The sequence below is a fragment of the Molothrus ater genome, chromosome 4, assembly GCF_012460135.2.
Source record: "Molothrus ater isolate BHLD 08-10-18 breed brown headed cowbird chromosome 4, BPBGC_Mater_1.1, whole genome shotgun sequence".
Taxonomy (NCBI): Eukaryota; Metazoa; Chordata; class Aves; order Passeriformes; family Icteridae; genus Molothrus; species Molothrus ater.
In genome coordinates, this window is record NC_050481.2 from 48183856 (window position 1) to 48205365 (window position 21510).

At 43.5% G+C, this 21510-nt stretch overlaps 1 protein-coding gene across 1 annotated transcript; it reads left to right on the forward strand.

Moving 5' to 3' along the window:
* Positions 1–11646: 11646 nt before the first annotated feature.
* On the forward strand, positions 11647–12741 carry LOC118686411 (translation initiation factor IF-2-like). The gene is made up of 2 exons (XM_036382632.2): positions 11647–12158; positions 12368–12741. The coding sequence occupies exons 1-2, from the start codon at positions 11648–11650 to the stop codon at positions 12586–12588; spliced, it is 732 nt and encodes a 243-aa protein (XP_036238525.1). The 5' UTR covers position 11647; the 3' UTR covers positions 12589–12741.
* Positions 12742–21510: the final 8769 nt, after the last annotated feature.

The window sequence follows — 21510 nt, forward strand, 5'->3', positions numbered from 1 at the left end:
CTTTATATTTGACTGGCAGTGTAGCACAACTGTGATTGAGCAAAATAAATAAACAATAACAATAAATTTCAGCAAAACTAAGTCCTGGTAGTAGCAAAAGTGCATTGCAGATCGATAATTGACAAATTGATTCATTTAGTCATTCTGGATTCTGGACACTTTTATAAGTATTTTGAATCAAATCTTATTTAAGGTATGCTATAGAAAAAACTCCTCTTGCTTATACATGTCAGTGCAATAAGTCCTCCAGTAGAGTACTTTTGAATACATACTTAGGAAGACTGAGACAAGCTTTAAAAGTCAGAACTATGTTTGAAATGTTGCTGTGGTGTTTCACCAAATAAGGCTCTGAATCTTCCAAGCCCTGGAAATAGGGTCAAAGTAATAGCCCCAAGGAAAGCAAAACATCTTCTAAGAAATCATGTTCTGCTTTAACCATCAATCTCAGAACCCTTCATGTGAAACTACTGGTAAACACTAACCATTCACCATGTGGTACCATCACAAGAGAAGATTTGAACCACTTTGCAAATGTCTTTCTGAATCCTCTTACTTTGTGGCAGGGTGTGCAGATGGCAGCAGGATTCATGGAAGTGAGAGAGAGGCTTCTTGTATAACTCCCCACAAGACAGAAAAAACTAGATTCTCACCTGTTGAAGGACCTAAGATTTTTCAACATAACTGATATAACACTCAGGTAAGCCCCTATCACTGGGACTTGGGATGAATCTCAGGTAGTGTCTTTGCAGGGTGCCTTCTAACTGCTTCCCCTCATAGGACAGAGTGGGGAGCACCTAAAGTAAGCTCTGTTTGTAGACCAAAATACATCCTATGCTTTGTACTGACATTGTTACACCATGAAGGCAGGAGTCTGAATGGTGGAAGTGATCCTTTAAATGGACAGCAACATCAGCACACTTCAAGCTATTCTTTCAAGGAAGAAAACAGTGAACTCAGTCAAGTCATTCTAACTGCAGTTTAGTAGTCTATATTAGGAGAACCTGGAAGGGGACCAGGACACGAAAGTTTTCTACATTTTCTACAGTATTCTGCAGAGGAATTTTGTCACCCACCTTAAGGTGACAAACAAAGCAATGAAGTGTTCAGAGTTTGTCTGTGACTTTACTACTGAAATTGAATTTTTTTAAAAGCCAGCATTACAAAATTCATAATTTTAGCTTTTTTTTTTTCTGAATAAATCCCCCACATGACTGAATTCCTGAACAGCCTATACCAGGAAAGAAAGCTTACATATTTGATTGTTATGACAGTAGCCAGACCTGAAAAAGAAAAAAATATATCATCAGTCTACTAAAGTAATAATCAAAGACTTATTCTGTTTAAAGCAAAAGCTACCCTACCTAGATTTTGAATAGTGTTCTGTGGTCTCCAGAATGCAGAAAAGCACAGCAGAGAGCATTGGCCAAATAATGTGAATAGCTAATTTTAAAATTCCTTTTCCTTTAAGTCATGATATATGTGTCTTGCATCTCAATTTCTTTTAGGAATAAGACCCTTTCAGATGCTTGCTTAGACTAATATTATGTTATCAGAAAGAGAGAAAAGTATACAGAAAATTACAAGATGTTATGGCATGCTATAATAAGATAAAGTTAAGCTCTTATGTGCTACACTTTGAAGAAGCAGTACAAGAGTATTTGCCCTACACATTCAATAGTATTAGATACCAGACAGGACTATTAATGTTCCCATTTTGACCTCATAAATATATTCAGGAAGCAAATTATCTGGTATTAACACACCCACTTTCTGTCCCCCTCTTTCCAAACAGATTTGGCTTAGTGTGAATGTAGGATGGGGTAATTTGACTTTTGCAATCACAGCAGACAGCTGTGAATGATACATGACATGAAAATGAATTATCTTTGCTCTTGCTCATTGAGAGCACAGAGTGCTCTGCAGTTAGTATGCTCTGTTGTAGTCTGTACCTGACAGGTATGGAGTACAGGAAGATTAAATAAGCTTTTACACCAAGTTTTATTAATTATTCTTACACATACTGAAAAATAACTTTTTATAAGTACCGTGTTCTTTAATTTCCTTTCTATCTTTCCCCTCTCTCCATTCTTCATCACTGTGAGAAAATTCTACCATGCTCCCAGTCATTCAGGCTTAATAGCAGCGTGCTAAACTTGACCCCCCTTTTCCCTTTCCACCCACTGCTAGAATGTTGTTAAATGTCAGCAGTTATTCCTCAGTAAGATGAAGAAGCTATGTAATTTATTTTCTATCTCAGCTGTTGCAATTCTGATAATTTATCAAAACTCTCTTATCTTCTCTCCTCTCACCTGATTCAGCTTTGTTTTTTTCCTCTCAGGTTTTACACTGTGAGCTTTCTGTCCCACTTATCAGACCTTTTTCTCAGCTTAGCCTCATTATCCCCCTTCATATATTGAGGTCCCATTTCACTAATTTTGGAGACTCTCTGTGGCTTCTTTGTGAGGTACAACCCCCCTGTTACAACCTGTCACTTCTATATGTTCTATCCCAAGCTGCCAACTGTTGCTTGGGGTTCAGTAACTTCTGCTCCCTGGGCCCTTCATATTTGCTATCTTTTTCTCATTGGAGTGATCTAAAATTTTGCAATTCAGAAAATTCTCATTTTCTTTCCTCTTTTCTGAGACCTTAAATCTTGGCTCAATTACACCAGAAATAGTTTAACTATTTTCTAATGTGTTTTACTCATTCCAAGCTTACTCTGTCTCTCAGGTACAGATTTGAACAATTTGTGTGACTTGTCTTTTGTTATGAACTCCAATTACAAATAAGGGCAAGCAAGAGTGATTTTGTGGACTTGTGTGTTACCATCTGAGTCAGTGAGCCATGCTTGGCAACTGTAGTTTGAATAATTGTTTGAATTACAGAATAATGAGAGCACAGAAACTTTTTTTTCCTGGATGCTTTTTGACGAGTTTTGAAAAAAAAAAATCAACAGCTTGTGTAATGTAGTAAACATGACAAGTGGATACCTGTAAACATTCATTTGGAATCTGGGTGTCCACAGATAGGTTCCTAAAATCTGATGTAGACAGTCACATGAGAAATCTACTCTGAAGTGTTCAACAGTCACATCTCATGGTGGCTGCCTGACCTGTCTGGTTTCTCTTTGAATGCACCTCCATGAATTCATGTGACCTACCAGCCACCAGAAAGACCAACTGGCCTGAACAGCCCATGCCAACATTTCTGTCTGCCCTCGAGCAGTCCCTGGAAAATACCTGATTTCCAAACAAACCGCTCTGATACGCTACCCTAAAAGCAGCTCTTGCATTAGCAAGTGCATGTGAGAGCCTGCATTTTCGTTTTGTGTATTGCTGTTATGTGTGCGCTGCTATTTGTGACTCAGCCTCATGGGAAGTGTTGTGGTCCTCTGCATGGTGTGACTGGTTCTGTACAGTCAACAATGGGTGAGGGAGGGTAAAGGTTTAGTCTCCTCTTCGTTTATTCTGTTTTGGTTACTGGGCCACAAAGAGTTGCTTCTAGCTTATTTTGCCACCTGCCAAGCTCTCTTTCCTTCATGTGGATCTGCAAAGGGGAAGATCCTTCTACATCTGTCCAGCCACACACCCTGGTGCAAGGACTGCAGCATAGGCATGGGACATGCCATGGGTGGTGCATGAGTAAGGTATCAGTCAGATGGAAGTAATTTTATGCTTTCTCAGAAGGAAAACAAATGACAGATCTAGCTGTTCCTGACACTGCCTGAGCACCAGAGACTCTCTCTCCCTCCAGGGAACCTCAGGTTAATGAGATGGAAAATGCAGGCGGCAGATTCCATGCCATCAGAAACCACCAAACTTGCACAAACTGCCTTCGTATCTCTGAACTGTGCCTTATTTCTAGAGCTAAAGCACTCTTAATACCAGATTCTTAGCTCAGTCCTGATCTGATTTTTAATGTCTTCACTCTGCCCTTCATACTAATCAGGTTTTTAAAAGAAAAAGCAGAGGAGGTTGCCTCAGATACTGAAGTCTCTACAGTAATTTTCAGGCAGAAAATCAAATTGCCTGTGGGCTGTAGATTTTCATAGTGTGTATGCATAGAGGTCACCTTTAACATTAAGGGCATGAATCTCGTTTTCCCTCCATCATTTGAGCTCTGGTGTAACATCATTAATAACTTCAGCAGGTTCACACTGACTGATCTGTGGGGTTACTAAGACCATTAATTTGGCCCAGACCCTGTATTTAAAGTGTAACTAATGGCAACAAAAACTCTTAACTGTGCTTTAGAGAGAAAATATAATAATGAAAAGCTACTGACAGCTTCTAGGAGTCATACCAGAATGCTTACTTAATCTTATACAAAATTGGCTTATTGCTAGATCCCACCATTATGTCTTTCTGAGATGAAAATTAACCCATTACCCCCATTTTGCAGACAGAAGTGAGGTTCTAAGAGATAAAAGGACTGTTAAAAGTCATTCAAAGGGCAAAATTGCATGGTTTTTTCAGTCCTCTTATAGTCCATTACACTTAAAATATGTCAAGCTGGATCTCCAGTGAGAAGGTGGAACTGCAGTAGTATAGGACATTGAGAGAGGGAACAGAATGAAGTCTGGCTTTTGATATTATTTTGGATTTTGATAATGGAAAGGCAACTATTTGGCTACTTACAGGGCTCCTAAAATCCCAAAATATTAGTCCTTTTGTGTGAAGGAGCTATTACAGAGAGAAAAACATGAAACAGTCAGCACCTCAAAATTTCCAGGATAAATATGCAGAGTACCAACTGTAATGACTGCTAGTCATAGACTCAAAGCATGGCCTGTTTTAGCTGCTGTATTTCCACCAAGAAGCAGCTGACTTTGACTTGGCCACTGAGGCTTTGTGTTCTGCTGAACAGCTATGAGCTGCACTGTCACACCCCATTTACACTCATATACCCTTGGTTTGGTGGGAGAACCTTGAGTCAAATCTGCTGCTGCTGGTAGAGGCTCTCTCTGAACATCTTTCCTTGTAAATAAGAAGAGCTATACGAAATGCAGCAATGAGTCATTCCAAACTCATGACCCTTTTTCATGATACTTCTAGGGTCTAAACAAAACAGCTGTGATATGCAGTGCATTAGTTTAATGTGCTCTATAACAAAGCTTTTAAGTACATCTCCAATACTAAAGTTGGAGACTCCATCTCCTGCTTAATTCAACTGTATTTGTGCTAATGTCACCCTAATACTGACTGTGGTGAAGAATCTGTGCCTGCACTTTCCCTCCATCTCAAAACTTCCCAGGAAAAAACAGTGAAATTCTGCTTCAGGAGGGTAGAGTCTGAATTACATTTATTTCTGATTCCTCTTTCCATGGCTACTTGCCTCCAGAGATTAAAGAAACCATTTCTTCGCAGCCTTCCAGGGTATCACATCTTTCACACATTACTCATCTCCATTTAGCTGTGTCCTTTATGCCCTAGAGCCAACATTTGCATGGCTAGATCTTGCACTTTATTTTTCTACTTGCCTTTCTTGAGATTTGTGTGTTTGTTGGCTTCTGAGAAGATTTCCCGCACTGGTGCTTGCTTTTCTTGACTCTTGCAAGTATTGCACAGTTTTGAAAAGAGTCAAGAAAAGCAAGCACCAGTGCGGGACTGGTTGATGGCTTTCTATCACAAGGCATCGTTCTTTCAGCCAAGGCAATCTAAGTGATCTAACTGATATTTATAGTTATTGTGATACAGCAATGTATCCATGTGGAGTATATCCACCTGTGGAATGCACTCATTTGGGTGTGTATAAAGATTTGACCTTTGATATGATCATGTTTCTTTTGTGGTAGTCTCTGTGACTGGCACAACCTCTTACTAACTGTTATCTATCTTCCTCTTCAGCATCTTGGAACTTCTGATTTTGAGCAATGAATTTCATGCTTTGCACCCATTAAATCACATTGCACAATGTGCTTATAAAATGGCCCAGAATTTTACTTTTATAAACATGAAATTTTATCCAATTACTACTGAATTTTCCAACAATAGTGTTTCTAGTATGGACAGGCAAAACCTTCAACATGGACTTGATTTTTGACAGTTCATCTTTAGAACAAACTCTGCACATTATGTCTTGGTTCATTTTTACTGCTGGATATACTTTCTTGGGAGAAACCTCTTATTGCACTGAAATTCAGGAAAAATTATGCAAAAAGTGTGTAAGAACAATTAAGAGCATAGCTGGGATCAGTTAAGTATTACTTGTCAGCTTTCAGCTTCAGTATAGACAGATTTTTCAGATGCTATTTTCACACACACTGTTTAAGCAAATAGCATATGCTAGTTTGTAAATCTGAATTTATAACTAACTGAATTATCTGGACACAGCCAAATTACAGTCATATACCTTCTACTTCTAAGACTTACAATGATTCAGATCATCACTTCTAAGAGTCGTAATTTTCTGCAAAATCAAAGTATGTTCTTTATGGTCTTTTGATTGTTTAGACTGTATTTGAGTTTCCTGAACATGTGCTATACATTTACATATTTTTCAATAGTAATGTTTTCCCTGCATTGAAGATTATTTTTAAAAAAAAGTGAAACAAAGGAACGCCACAAAAACCAAACTATGAGAAAACACTGAGACAAAAAATAGGCAGAGCTTTTATTTTCTCATACAGATTTTAGCCTTTATGTTTCACATTCTGCCTTTTTTCCCCCTAAGTAATGTCAGAATGGGATTAGAGCTAACTAGAATTTAATTTACTGTTTCAAGTGAATGTGCATAGCTACTAATCCTGTCAGAACACATTTCGGTTGACATACTTTTAAGGACAGACCTTTAAGATTTCTGCAAAGCATACATCAGCATTCATTCTACAAAGAACATTAGTTTAAATAGAGGTAGGCAAAAATTTCCATTTCAATTTCCTATGATTTAAGCATCTAGTTTTGCTTAAAAACAGAAATTCTAATTTCTTAGAAAATAAAATTACTAAGAGAATGTTTGGCCAGTGAGTTGAAACAATCAAGTTGAAACAATCTTTTGAACTTTAAGTCTAAAATTAATTTTGAAAGGTTTCATTTTGCAGAATTTTTGGGAAACGTTTCAAAATGGCAACATGAAACTTTATATCACCAGAAAAATGTTTTTGCAGTAAGAAAATGATATATTATTGAGTGCTCCACTATTATTGCAGTCATAATGTTCTGCTAAGAGCTTCCTGATCCATTTCTTGAAAGGTGAATCTCATCAAGCCCTCCTCACCCACAAGGACAGATCTTCTAAAAGTAGTTGGGGTTAAGCTGGTGCTCCAACCAGCAACTAAGTCCCACCCAGATGCTTGCTCACTCCCTACCACATATATATGGGAGAGAGATTTGGAAAGGTAAAACTGAGAAAACTCGTGGGTTGATATAAAGATGATTTATAGGTAAAGCAAAAGCTGTGCAATGCAAGCAAAGCCAACCAAGGAATCCATCACCTATTCCCATGGGCAGGCAGGTGTTCAGCCATCCCCAAAAAAGCTGGGCTCCAGCATGCCTAATAATTACTTGGGAGGACAATAATTTCAAACACCCCCACATTCCACTGTCTCCCCCAAGCTCTATATGCTTGTTTATTATCATATACCATAGGGGATGAAACACCTCTTTCATTTTCTTACTATCTTTACATCTCTTTTACTTCATTGCCTGTGTGAAGCTGCCAAGAATGTTGATTTAGACCTATGATGAGATGGAAAGACCATCTTGGCTCTGTCCCCTCTGGGACTGCCAAGGTACCGTCATTCTCTGATTATCTCATCTTTGCTAACTGTGCAGCTTAACTTCTCAACTTTCTCTTCCTATGTGGTAGAAGAATTTACTGCAGGATATTATTTGCTTCTGGTTGAACCTGAAGAAAAACAGTGCTATTAAATGTACATTTTTCTTCTGCCAATATTTCTAGCAGTCTGAACACTTCCAGAGATACAAGAGAAAATGTTTCTTAGCTTCAGTACTGTATTTGAGTAGATTTAAATATAGGAAGAAAACAGAAAAACAAAAAAAACTTTGTCCATTTTGCGTACCTAAAATATTTGTTTATCTTACTGTTTCATTCTTATGCTGGCAAAAATGGTCCACATGAACTATATAAAATGTGCAAAAGCAGATCTGAAACAGTTCTAGCAGGAAATCTCTAGTAATTAAATTTCAAAAGGTAATCTGCTAAATTCACAATTTTTAGCACCCTAAACAAGACAATGTTGAAAATCAAAAAAAAAAGGGGTAAACTCACCACACAGTAATATCATTAGTAAACTACAAGTAGAATCATAAAAAAATTACACGAATATTTTGTTTCACCTCATATTCCTTTCTTCTCTCTTCAGGAAGAAAAGATTCTTATTTTCTAGCCAGTTCCTTTTCCTTGGCTGTTGCACTCATAAGACCCTTCCCGTCCCTCTGGGGCATGGCTGCAAAACAGCCACTGTGTCTTCCTGCGCCTGTGTCTGGGCTGTGCTGAGCCCAGAGCCAGCCAGCTTGGGCTCTGCTGTGCCAAGAGCGTTCTGGGCAGGCAGGCAGAAGTGCTGCGTGCACAGTGGGGAAGGGGCTCATGAGAGCCTCCTGCGGGAACAGGGCTCCGCTCCCTGGCTGGGAACAGCCTGGTTTTGCTGCCGTGAGCACAGGCAGGAGTTCAGGCACTTGAACGGGCAGCGGACACCTCTTGTTTCTAGGGGGCCTGGGGCTGCGCGCCACAAGGGGCACGAGGAAAGAAACTCGGGAGAAGGAAGATGAGCTCGAGCTGCGGTGCCTGTGCTACAAGGTGCAGAAGTAATTCAGCCTTGCCAGGGTTTCCTAAGCGTGTGTTGGTGTTGCCCAGGAAATGGACATATTTGGGGAAATGGACACACTTGGGCAAATGCCTTTGGAAGAGAGGGGCTTGCTTCTCAAGCAAAGTGCTTCCCCAGGAGCCCCTAGTGAGGTAGGTGCAGCTGTCTCCCTTTGGCTCCCTGCCCCCCTTTCGTCCTTGAGGCCCCTTGCACTTGGCTGAGGGGCGTGGGAAGGGAGAAGGCTGTGAGAAGCAGCTTTGGCATCTGCCTGGGGCTGCATAGTCCAAGCCAAGCACCAGCAGCAGGGTGTGTCCCGCCCCTTTCAGCACAGGACAGAGAGGGATCATCTCTGTCCAGCCAAGAGCCCCAAATGCCTCTCAGAGAGCTGTGAATTCAAAGGCCTTTATGCACACATTGATGCCATCTTCCCTATCTGCTGTGTTTGAACTCTTGGCAAGAGGCGTTTGCCTCTTGCTTGCTGGAAGCTGCTCTGCTCCAGGGCCGGCACCGAGCTGGGCTGTGCGGGCACCGTGGAGAGTCCTTCCCCGAGCACTTGGCGGGTCGTGGTGTGTCCAGGGCTGTGTTAGACACTCGGGGCAATGGATTCCTTCCAAGCGGGGGCACCTAGGGTGGGGAGGGAGTGGCCCTGGGGCACGTGGCAGCATGTCCCTTTGTGACACGGTGCAGCAGGGTGACCGTGGAACCGAAAGGGACAGCGTGTCTGAGCAGCCCTTTGTGACACACGCTGACATAGGGGCTGGCCCGGCGCAGCCACGCCACAGTGCTCGGTGCACGCGACGGGACAGGAGGTGACAGAGCAGTGCTGTGAGGCGACCCCGCACAGCCGGCTCGTTGGTTGCTGACCCGGAGCATTTCCGAGGCGTTCCTCCTGTGGCTGGCCTCATGGCCAGACCTCGGGATTCGGTGACTCGGAGCTTTGCCGAGTCATCTCCCATCCCTGCGGCCGGTGCCCTCGTGGCCAGGCCGTGGGACTTGGTGACCTCCATCGTTCACCAGGAGTCTCCTGTCATTGTGACAGGAGACCTCGAGTGCAGGACTTGCTGTCCTGTGGCCTTCCTGAGGCTCCTCTGTTGCAGGTGACCGCAAGGCACAACTGCAGCACTCGCTGACTCTGGCCTTGGCCGAGGCATTTGAAAGTGCCCTCAAGGTCAGACAGCGGGATGGCGGGCAGACTGCTCAGCCGGTTCAAGGGGCTTCGGGGCAAGAAAAGCAAAGGCCCTGCAGCTGCCCCAGCACAGCAGCATGCAGAGCCGGAGCAGTTGCAGCCGCTGCAGGACGGTGAGTGGCAGAGCCGGGCCGCAGGGCCAGTGCCTGAAGCCAGCCTGGGCCCCATCCCATCCCATCCCATCCCATCCCATCCCATCCCATCCCATCCCATCCCATCCCATCCCATCCCATCCCATCCCATTGCATCCCATCCCTGTTGACACGCACATGGACAGGATGGGACAGGGGCTGGGGCTGCCTCCCCGTTGGCCATGCTCCGTGCCCTGGGCGCCCGGGGGGCTGTACCTGCCTGGGGAGCGCACGGCTGGGCTGTGTTCTCCGGCCTCTCCCGCAGCCCCTCAGCTCTGGCTGCGCTCGCTCTTTGGCAGATGCAGTCAGGGACCAGACTCAAGAGCAGGAGCCCACCCGTGGTTGCTTCCGGAGAGCAGCGCAGGTACCTGCGGCCATCCCCACCTGGGCCGGGCCTGCTGGCACTGCTCAGCCGGGCCCCGCGTTGGAGCAGACCATGGAACGTCCCTCTCTTCTTCCCGCCCTTCCCTTCTGCTGCAGACACTGCGGAGGTTCCTGCGCCTTCGGCGGCGCACAAAGACCAGCGGCCCCGCGCCCGAGGGCACGGCCAAGCCCGGCCCCGCGCCCGAAGGCCTGGCTGAGCCCAGACCGGCGCCCGAAGGCCCAGCCGAGCCCGGCCCCGCACCCGAAGGCCCGGCTGAGCCCGGCCCCGTGCCTGAAGGCACGGCCGAACCCGGCCCCGCGCCCAAGGGCACGGCCGAGCCCGGCCCCGCGCCCAAGGGCACGGCCGAGCCCGACCCCAGGCCCAGCGAGCTGCAGGCAGAGGCTGCTTCCAGCACAGCATCCTCTGACCTAGCCGCCAGCTCTGACTGGGAAACCGATGAGGACTGGGAGGAGGCTGACATGGTCCCGACGAAAGGCATGGCCACCACCAACACCATCACCCAGGGCATCCCAGAGACTGAGGCCATGCCCACACTCACTGTGAGTCCTGGACCCACTCTGGAGTTCTTCCAGAAGGGTTTTTATTCTCTGCAGCAGCCTGGGGCCAGGGTTGAAGGCCTCTCAGGATCACGTGGCCCCTCAAGCCATGTCCGCTGGGCCCCCTCAGCCCCATCACAGTGGGCTGGGAAGGCGAGCACTTCTTGGGGGAAGCTGGGCAAGTTGCTCCCTTGGACAGCACTCCAAGTCTTCCCCATGCCGCTTCCTCCAGGTGCAAGCTGCGGTGAATGCCATCCTGCAGAGACTCACGTCCCGTGAGTCTGTGGACGCCGGGCTGCAAATGGCCATTGTCAGCCTCACTGAAGAACACCCTGCCCACGTTGTGATGAGCCTCCTGCGCTGTGCCCCAACGTGTGACGGGTATGGGGCACAATTGCCTCGAGAGCTCGGTGCTCACCGGCCCGTAGGGCCCCTCGCCCTGTACAGCCTGTCCGGCAGGGTCTGCCAGACGGGCGGAGAGCACTGGCACCCTTGGGCCCCTCTGTTTCCTGAGCCTGCTGCCATGCTCCCTCCCGGCCCCACGCAGCTGCACGGGGCACGGTACTGACACACAGCTCTGCTCCCACAGAGCCGCTGCGCTGCTATGGAGAGCTGCGTCCCCCACGCTGCTCGCTGCCCTGGGCCATGCGCGCCGGCTCGGCCGGTGCCGGGCGCAGGGAGCGCCCGGCCGAGGGGCAGAGCCCGCGCCGAGCTTTCCCTGCCGCCTCTCCCCGCAGCTGCTGCAGGACGAGAGCCGAGCGGCCGAGCACCTGCGCTGGGCCCTGCCGCACCTGCGGAGCCCACAGAGGCCCCTACGAGAGGCGGCCGTCAGGTTCCTCGGTGAGCCAGCAGCCCGGCGCCCCTCCCTGCCTCCCGGCCCGGCCCCTGCCCCGGCAGCGGGAGCCGCGCCCGGGCCGCTGCAGCCCTGCCCGCCCTGGGCGCTGCCGCCGCCCTCCCGCAGCCGTGCCCTCGGCCGGCAGCGTGCGGCAGGGGCCCGGCACCAGCCCTGCCCGGCAGGAGGGCGTGCGGCCGCAGGGCTGGCGGCGCCCGTCTCGGGCAGCTGTGCCGCCCGGCGCCGCCACATGCTCTGTCTTAACAGGGGTGGCCGGAGTGCTCACGATGGGGCAGAAGGAGGAGCTCCAGGTCCTCAGTCAGGGTGAGTCAGGGCAGCCGCGTGGGGGGCACAGCCCGGACAGCTCTCTGGGACACGTGGGGGATCCGTGGCCATCACCTTCCGCCCAAAGCCCTTGTCTCCCGCTCCCTCCTGGCCATGGCAAGAGCCGGCCGGCATGGCCCTGGCCGGAGGCTTTCCTTGGATTCCCTCAATTTGGCTTCTGACTGTGGCTCTGTTCCTCTCTCTTCCAGCTCTTCACGCCCTCAGGGAAGACGAGAGCCCATCCCCCATCAACACATGGATTCAGATGAAATTTGAAAGAAGATCTGAAGAACTTCGTTTGTCTTCTGGACCAGATGTACCTGTACCGGCCTCCTTTGATGACTTCCAGTTCCCATCGAAGATGGGACCACCTGCAGATCAGAAGGGACCAGCTGCAGCTCCAGACACGGCTCTGGCTGCTCACAGCTGAGCCTGTGCGAAGCTCCAGCAGCTCCTGCCATCTCTCTCCCTGTTGGCAGCTCCTTCCCTGCAGCCCTCAGGCCCTGCCCATGCCCTTTTTTACCTCCCAGCTCACCCCTTCACTTTGCTTTCCCTTAATAAACTGTTTGTGTTTTTCACTTTACTCCGTCTCCGTGGAGCTGAAGCGGCGCAAAACCTGAGCCAGGGGACACGCAGGGCTCTGCTGCCGTTCTCCTCCCTGCTCTGTTCCGTGCACAGGCAGAGAGGAACAAGGGCAGCTCAGGCTGCAAAGGTCCCTGTCCTGCTGCTCCAGCTGCACAGCAGCATGGAGTTAAAGGGCGTGCTGAGCACACTGAAGGGGAAAAGGACCCTGGGTTTTAGAAGAGCCAACTTGAGTGTGCTCCAAACCCAGCCGTGAGGGATTCCAGTGCAGGCATCCACTGAGGGCAAAGGAGCTTGTAATGTAATGGCGGAACTTTCCACCAAGAGCTTCCTGAAAGCACAGCGATACTCCATCCCTACACAGGGAGAGGAAGAGGGCAGGACAAGAGACCATCTTGGCCTAGCAGTGAGCTTTGGGTGTGCCGTAAAGCAAAAGAAGCAGCAGCGGAGTGGCTGCGAGTCGGGGGCGCGACCGTCCCAGCGGCCACAGCGCTGTCAGGCAGCACCTACATGCTGGGCACACTTCCGGCAGCTCTGGTCTCCCCAGAAGCGGGGAATCAGGCAGCCCCTGCCTCAGATCTAGTCAGAAACCCAATGCGAGTAAAGAAGTACCTATAAATTTAGTTTAGAATTCAACTTAATGCCTACTATACATTCGCACTGAATATTGTAAATGTCTTTGAAATGAATATTGGCTGTGTGGATAGAAGGAGGTTTACAAAACCTGAGAGGTGATTGTTCAATTAAACCTCAGCCCAAGTTTCTGTCAGCTGAGTGCATGATCTAGGCAGGATTTTCGTCATTAAGGAAAATCCTGTTTATAGTTGAGTAAATGTTTTCAAACTTGCCCTCAGGGGAACATGGTTGATATCAGGGCTGGTTTTAAATCGACAACAACACCCTCTTTTTGCAGAGCAGGAGTAAGGTAACTGATGTCTGTCCCATAAAAGGGACTACAAACGTGCTACAAAACCAGTCCCATGTTAACTGCAGAAAATCATCTGGTCTACTTCTGTACCAACACACATTTGTACCAACCTGCTTCTGGTCTTGAGTCACAATGTTGTGTGGCCATCTAAAAATAAGTCTCTGGACAAAAAAAAATAAAACTAATCTTCACTGTTGACAATCACACTAAAATATGGGTAGGAAATCAACTTCATCTTAAAGTAATGAAATCGGATTTTGTTCAGACATAATTTAAGAATTAGCAGCTGAACCTGAGGCCATCATATTTTCTTTTAATTGCTAATCATCAGATATTGCCCTCAATTCATCATTATTACTCAGTTAAATCGAAAATATGCTAGCGGCATAAACTGACATTCAATCATTGTATCACTGTCTAAGTAATTACTTATGTCCAGGAATCTTTTTTTTCTGTAACCCCTTGTGTGAGATATGTAGAACAGTAAGATATGCTGTATGTTTGCCACTATTTTTCCTTATGTTTACAGTTTCTTTAAGTTCTCTATAATTTCACATAACATAAATATACAGAGTTTAGACATCACAGTAGACTTTTTTATAAACACCTGCCTTTCCTAAACTCTCCCCATTATTTAAGGTAAATATATCCTCCCTGTTTTGAAAGACAACTCTCTTTAGACAAGGGAAGCACTGCTCTTTCAAGAACTCTTGAAACAATTTTTTTTTGTTCACTGTCTACTTACCTATTTACATACTCCTTCAGTTGCACCAAATAGAAAAGAGAAGCTGGTAATTTCTTTCTGAAAGATAATGTGAACCTTAAAATAAAATCTAGTTTTGGAAAACTTTGAGTATTTAAATAGATTTATTTCCCAAATTCCTTTATAATGTGTTGGTTGGCTCTGTTTCCAGATTTTAGGGAAAACGTAAGAGATCTAGCATCACTTGCAGAGACTCAAATATATCATTAAACAGGGGAAATGTGTTTGGAGCGGATTATTACTCCAAAAAGTTAAGTGGGATCACTTAAATTTAATAAACAGCTCACAAAGACTATGATCAAACTTCTTTATAGTTCTCCTTTTCCCTGGAAAAAGTATTTCAGAGGGCATGGCTAAAGTGAATGACAAAATCAAGCAATAAGAAAGAAAAGTAGATGAGTGACTCCGAGATGAGCTCTTGGTCAAAGCAGGGTGCTGTGAACACTGAGGTGCTGGTTTTGATCCCCACCATAGGCCGTTCACTTCAGAGTTGGACCTGATGATCGCTGTGGGTTCCCTCCAACTCAGGCATTAGGGTTTTAGAAGGAAACTAGCCATGGTTTTGTCTAATGGCTGAGTGCTGTCAGCAAGCTCCCCATGAGTTATCGAGCAAGAAACTAATATGTGACAAAAGAGGAAGGTCATTCCTCACAACATCAGCAAATGCTCAGAAAGATTACACATTACCCTGACAGTTGTGGACACTGTACTTATTCCAGGGGTGAGCAGTGAGGCAGCAAGGTTTCATTAAAACCAGAGTGATGCTATTAAACTTTTATAATTTGACTGCAATATGTGCAGCAGCATTTTACATAAGCTGAAGCCTGTGCAACATGCAATGAGGGAACCAATAAGTAGTGAATTACAATAATCAATACGTGAAATGACAAAAGCATTAATCAACTTTGCAGTGGTGTCCCGACCTGGGAAGAAATTAGTTTTATGTAGATCACATAAATAACTAGATAAATTACTTACTGGGCCAAATGAATGGCTCATGTAACTCAACTGTTGGTATATGCAGCTGGTGATACATTTGGATCTAGAGATGAATTTGGATGATTACATTTTGACATGATATCATACTGAGTCAGGCAATTAGCATAACAACATTTTCACAAGGACTTATTTTAATGTAAAATTTATGTAGATTCAGCTATGCTCATGCATTTTTCTTGCTTGTAAAGGGCATTATATTGCTCCACAAGAAAAAGTCTTCGCTGCAAAAGTTTTGCTGGCTAAGTTTAGGTTTGTGTATTCCATTACTGGAAACAGGAAAAGAATGCTTTTTTATTATTATTTTTTAATTGAAAGAGACATTCCTTAATGTATATAAAATAAAATGATAAATCAGATGGGTCCATTTACGAGTTTTCAAAGATTTTGTAGCACAGCAAGAAAAAATTAGTGTTGAAATTTGTGTGTTGCATTTATCCTTTTTGGAAACTGGTTTTGTATGAGCTATTTGGTAGAAATCATGCAGATGTAGCATAGAGGGTGTTTCTTACCTCTCTGTCTTTAATCTCATTACAAATACCTAGAAACACATACATGTTTATTGAAATTATTTCTATTAAGTAAGAGACCTATTGGAAAGGATTCTTACAGAAATGTTTTCAGGATGGGTTTAAATTTAGCAGCCTTCAGTATATCTCTTAACTAATGATTGTGTGGAATAGCACCAGTGATAACTATACTTATCCATTCAAATTTTCTCAGCTCACCATTTGGATTGATGAGAAGACTGTTTCAAGAGCAAGTATTCTCCTTCAAGAGACAGGAACAAGTCGACTTGCTACATCCTCCAATACTGAGATGAATGACTGAACACATACACTGTTAGTGCCAGCTTCTTACGGAATGTGAGCAGGGGGTGAAAATGAATGGCAGCATGGCTTCTTACCCTAGGTGCATCTCTCTCAGGAAGTACAGGCATCTTTGAAAAGGAAGCAAGAGAACAAACATAAACGGTAGGCAAGAGAAGATTTTAGGCTAACAAGTATAAATAGGTGTTAAAATTAAGAGAGACTTCCCTTGAATACTGTTGGTTCAGAAGAATATACAGTATACAGAAGAATAGCCCTGCATAGATACCCAAGTTAATTTACCAAAAACAAAATAAAAATTTAGAAAGAAAAGGTAAAAGGGTGAATTTGAAACATCTCCAATACACCTTCATTAAATCCTCAACATTTCTGTATTCTGTACGTAAAAAAAATATGAAGAATAAATGAAAATGGCAGGTTGCAGACACTGTGCTGGCTGACTAGCAGTGATATGTGTTGATCCTGCCAATGTCTCAGAGTTGTTCACATGCAATGATTGCCTTTTTGACTGTTCACTCAATTCTTGTTAGCAAAATATCACAGTAGGACAATGAGATCCATTAGTCTCCTCAAATGCTAGTGACTGTCAATGAAGAGTTTTGTTTTCCCTTGGACTAACTCTGTCTTGTATGGGTGAGGATACCCATGAGATCACTGAATAATTCAGGTATGACCCAAAACATGACAAACAGCATTGAACCAAATTTATCCAACAATTCAGGCAGAGCCATAGTAACCAAAGTTGATTTAGTATTCAAACAATGAATGGAAAGAACAATGCTTTCCCAAGAAATCTGCATAGCAGAGGTAGATAAATTAATCTAATTTCTGACCAGAAATCCTATGGTTCCCACTTGACATGGAGGAAATATAAGATGGACACTAACGTTGTTCTAAAGGAAAAAGCATATGAGCAAACAAAAACCATGTTAACTTTCAGTCACATTAGTAGAGTTCTCTGTCAATAGAACTAGGGCCTGTTACTTCAGTGTCTGAATACTCACCTTTTTTCATACTTACTAACACATTGAACGGATTTTATAAGAGATAGTCATACTTCTGTGCAAATGGGGATTGCCTTTGTTTTCATAGCTAACACCAAAATAAAATGCCATGTCTAAATAAAAAAAGAAAGCATGATTATTCCAAAATTGTGGACCTGAGGAGAAGATCCAGGCTACAGGGAAGAAAAGGCAAATCTTAGATTTAGAAAACTGATAGGTCAATTGAGTCACACTGAACTGTTTTCTGTTTCCACCATTACGATTATAAACGCTGAAGTGTTAAAGCAATGAAAGAGTAACAATTCAGAATAGACTGGGACTCATTTTGAAAAAGCTGTGCAGGCATATATAATAAAGGGCAATATTAGTCCCAAACCACCGCTGATTAAAACTGCATTTCTCAGTTTTTCTAGAATTTTATGCATGATTGTTATAGTCATTGTTAGAGTCATTTAGTCCACTATAATCAAGTTACTTTGCCCAGTTTCTCTAAGTAACTGGAAAATAATTAGGAGTTAGAATGTTGAATAAAATGCCCTTTTCATGTATCAAAAAGGTCTTGTAGGCAAAATTCTAAAATGTTAACAAAGAAGGTTGTATGTTGGGAAAGTTTTAAATACATACTCCTATTTTTTTGCCTCAGTGAGTACACTTTGCGTGCTGGGCATTAGCACAAAGCCTGTCATTATAAATAACACTTCCAGACAACAAGAAGAATAAATTTTGCCCCATCTTTATTGTTAGTTACTCTATAGTTGCTTGTTGTTTTTCATCAGAAAATATTATGTACCTATCATTCCAAGAAAATATATTTGTTCTATTATCTCAGCCTAAAAGTTAAAAGCAGTAAAATAGAACAGGCTTTGACATTGTGATTTATGGTACAAAAGTACAAACAGAAGAAAATGTGTGCTTCAATGTGTGCTTTGGCAGCTCTTGGTTTATGAGAAGGCTACATGAAGCAGTTTACTGGTCTGGAAAAATTTCCTTATTTTTCAACCCTCTAAATTTTTTTCCAGATAGTTTATTTGTTCAGTCTATGACCAATATGTATGTCAAAAAACTTACTGTACTACTGGAAAGTGGAAATAGGGGTTTTTTTACAAGTTCATGCATGAATTCCTGAAAAATTGACATTGCCACATAAATAACTGCTTCAGAAAGTAAACTAAGTGAAGTCTGAGAGGTTTTAGCTTTTGTGTTCCAGGATTTCACTTTCACTAGTCCTTAAATGATGGTGAAAATTTGCATGTTAGGCTTATGGAGAGAATTTTACAAAAGTAGGGGAAAAGGCGGAATTGCTTAAATCCAAAATAAAAGTGTTCTTATTGTCTAGGGCTGTATATTTAGTTATGGGGGAGATATTTTTCTTTTGATCTGACAGTAACTCCTTAACTGCTTTAGAATAAGCTTCATCATGCAATAGAAAGAGCTGTACTGTTTAATTAGATTTACACAACAGGTTCAGAATATATTTTGTTCATTCTAAGAGCTGATTAAAAACCATCCCAATGTGACCTTCCAGGCCTGGATCTTCCTTGAAAAGTACTACAAATCCCCCTATCCCATTGACCTGGGTAAGAACTGAATACAAGAACATTTTTGTAGAATGTGGAACACATCTTGGAAGTTTAGTTCCATTGTTGCATTTGAATTTCTATAATCTGCTGTTACAGCTTTGCTCTCTCTTTGCAGGAGTGTTGTTTGTTTGCAGAGGTTATGTGTGGGCTTTATTGTTTGTTCATCTTATCAGTGCTCAGCCGTCAAGCACTTCATAGGAGGAAGCATGACAGCTTTTATTACTAGAAGACAGGAATCAGCATTATGGTGCAGCCAGTGAATAGTATTTCTCCAGACTTAATGAATGCTGATCTCATTTACAAAGTGCATTACTTTGACTCCCATTCTAATAGGAATACATTAATGTTTTTGAAAATGACATTTCATGATTAGCTAAGCATGACACCTACACAGTCATTTCAAATGATTGCCTGTTCTCAAAATTGTTTTACTATGTCAAAGGAAACAATAGACTTTCTTGCAAGTCTGTTAAAAATTGAAAAACAATTATTTAAATTCACTTTGACTCGCAGGCCTGACTTTTTGGTAAAGAAATAAGCTCATCTCTGTATTTTCTTTTATAATATTCTTTATTATATCTTATTTTCCAAAGACTTTCAACACTCTGTGGATTTGGGAAGCAATTTTCATTACTATAAGCATTAATGTTTCTGGGAAAGGATTATTTAAGAACATTGAAAAGTTAATTGACCATAGATTCATGGGAAATATTTTGCCTTTGACATTAAATATGGTTAGAATATCAATGAATTAATACAGGGTAAAAAAGACATACCTTTCTAAGGTTTTATCTATGATGTTGTGACATTTACAAACAAAAATAACTGAAGAGAGGATTATTTTCAGAGCAGGGCAGCATTTACAGTATCTAAGGAGAGCAGCTGAAAGCACTCTGCTGAAAATCAAAGGAGCATACTCTGTTCTGTGACATGGAAGTCCAACAGTGTTCAAAAGGTGAGAACTCATTGCATGGCCCCAGCCCTCACCTGAGGTCAGTCAGGTGTCTCCTGCAAGCCCAGGGATCTGGGTCACAGCTGGGCCAGATGTTTCCCCAGCCCCACTGCCTGCTCAGTCCCTCAAGTTTGATCACCTGCGTTGTACGTGTCAGCCTTCAGCGCAGCAGCAGCTGCAGTGCCAGTTACAGGGGCTCCCTTCAGAGAAATGAGAAATGAGAGGTTCCCAGAGAAATGAGCTCCCTGCTTTTGATGGTGACAGCTACAGCAGCCCAACGTGAGAATATTCTGGATAATTTTGATTGACTCCCTAGTAGGCTGGACTAATCTCTTTTGCAAGTGCTCACACTTGTTTGCATCACCATGTTTGAATTCTGTACAGGGGTCCAAATGCAAAAATTGCAGAGAGCTGCACTTCCCAAAAGGCAACAAATCAGGGAGCATACAGGAAACCCACCACTACAGTGTAAATTCCCAGAGATTAATATGTGAAATGGCAATCTTTCTGTAGTTTTATCCAGAACACGTATTCAGGTCAGTAAAATACACTAATGTATTTTCCTCATCTCAATATGTGCTCAGGATAATATATATACAATATACATCTCTATGTAAGATACCAGTGTAATTTTTTTTTTTTTTTTGCTTTGTGCAAAATTTACATCAGCAGCTGTATTGAATTTAGTGTTTGTAATACTTAATTCTGTCATATGAGATGTTTTAAAATAAAGATGAGGGAAAAAAAAGAAATAGAAAACCCATTAGCATGCTCCAATGACTGAAGAAAGAATTTCAAAGATAGTCTATTCACTCTTCAGTGTCAGAAATTCATTTGTTTCTAAGTTTCATCTCTCAGGGACCTTTGATCTGATTCCCATTTCCCATCTTGCAACTTCAATATGTATAATGTTGCTTCATTATTTTCTGACATCTTGCCTCATGGTGAGCAGGTGTGACTTGAAAATAGTATATAAAAGCAATCTCTGGTGCTTTTTCTAAAACCTGAAAAGTAATCTGTGCCTGAACCACTCATTTGAAAGAAAAAGCATTTCTTAGGTCCTTGAAACATGGAACAACTTTCTCTCCTGCTTTGGGATTTTGTGTGTGAAGTTATTTGGCTCTCAGGGACATTACATTCGGTCTACCTACCCTATTTTGATGTAAGTGGTTACATATATGTTCTTAGGGCAATTCCTAAACTAGACTAAGGCCAGCAAAGGAAAAAGAACTGAGGGGAGAAGCTTACTCTGTTTTCATTGCAGATTACTTGTGACAGAACACAGCTGTACACAACAATGTACAGAACTTGTACTATTTTACCTTGTTTGTGTAGCTGGAGCTCAGGTTGCTCTGGCAGCACCAGCCTTCTGTACTGGCACTTGGACTGGCCAACAGGCTCCCTTCTTCTGCCTCTGGAGTGATTCTGCTCCTTACGCCATCTCACGGCAGGCAGTAAAGTAAAATAAAATAAAATTAAATAAAGTAAAGCAAAGGAAGAGGGAAGGGAAGGGAAGGGAAGGGAAGGGAAGGGAAGGGAAGGGAAGGGAAGGGAAGGGAAGGGAAGGGAAGGGAAGGGAAGGGAAGGGAAGGGAAGGGAAGGGAAGGGAAGGGAACTGGGGAGAAAAAAAGGAAACAAATCTCTTTGTAACTAGGTCATGGATCATTGTGACAGTAAGAGCTGCTTCTCTGAAGTCAAGGCTTCTGAAATTAAAAAT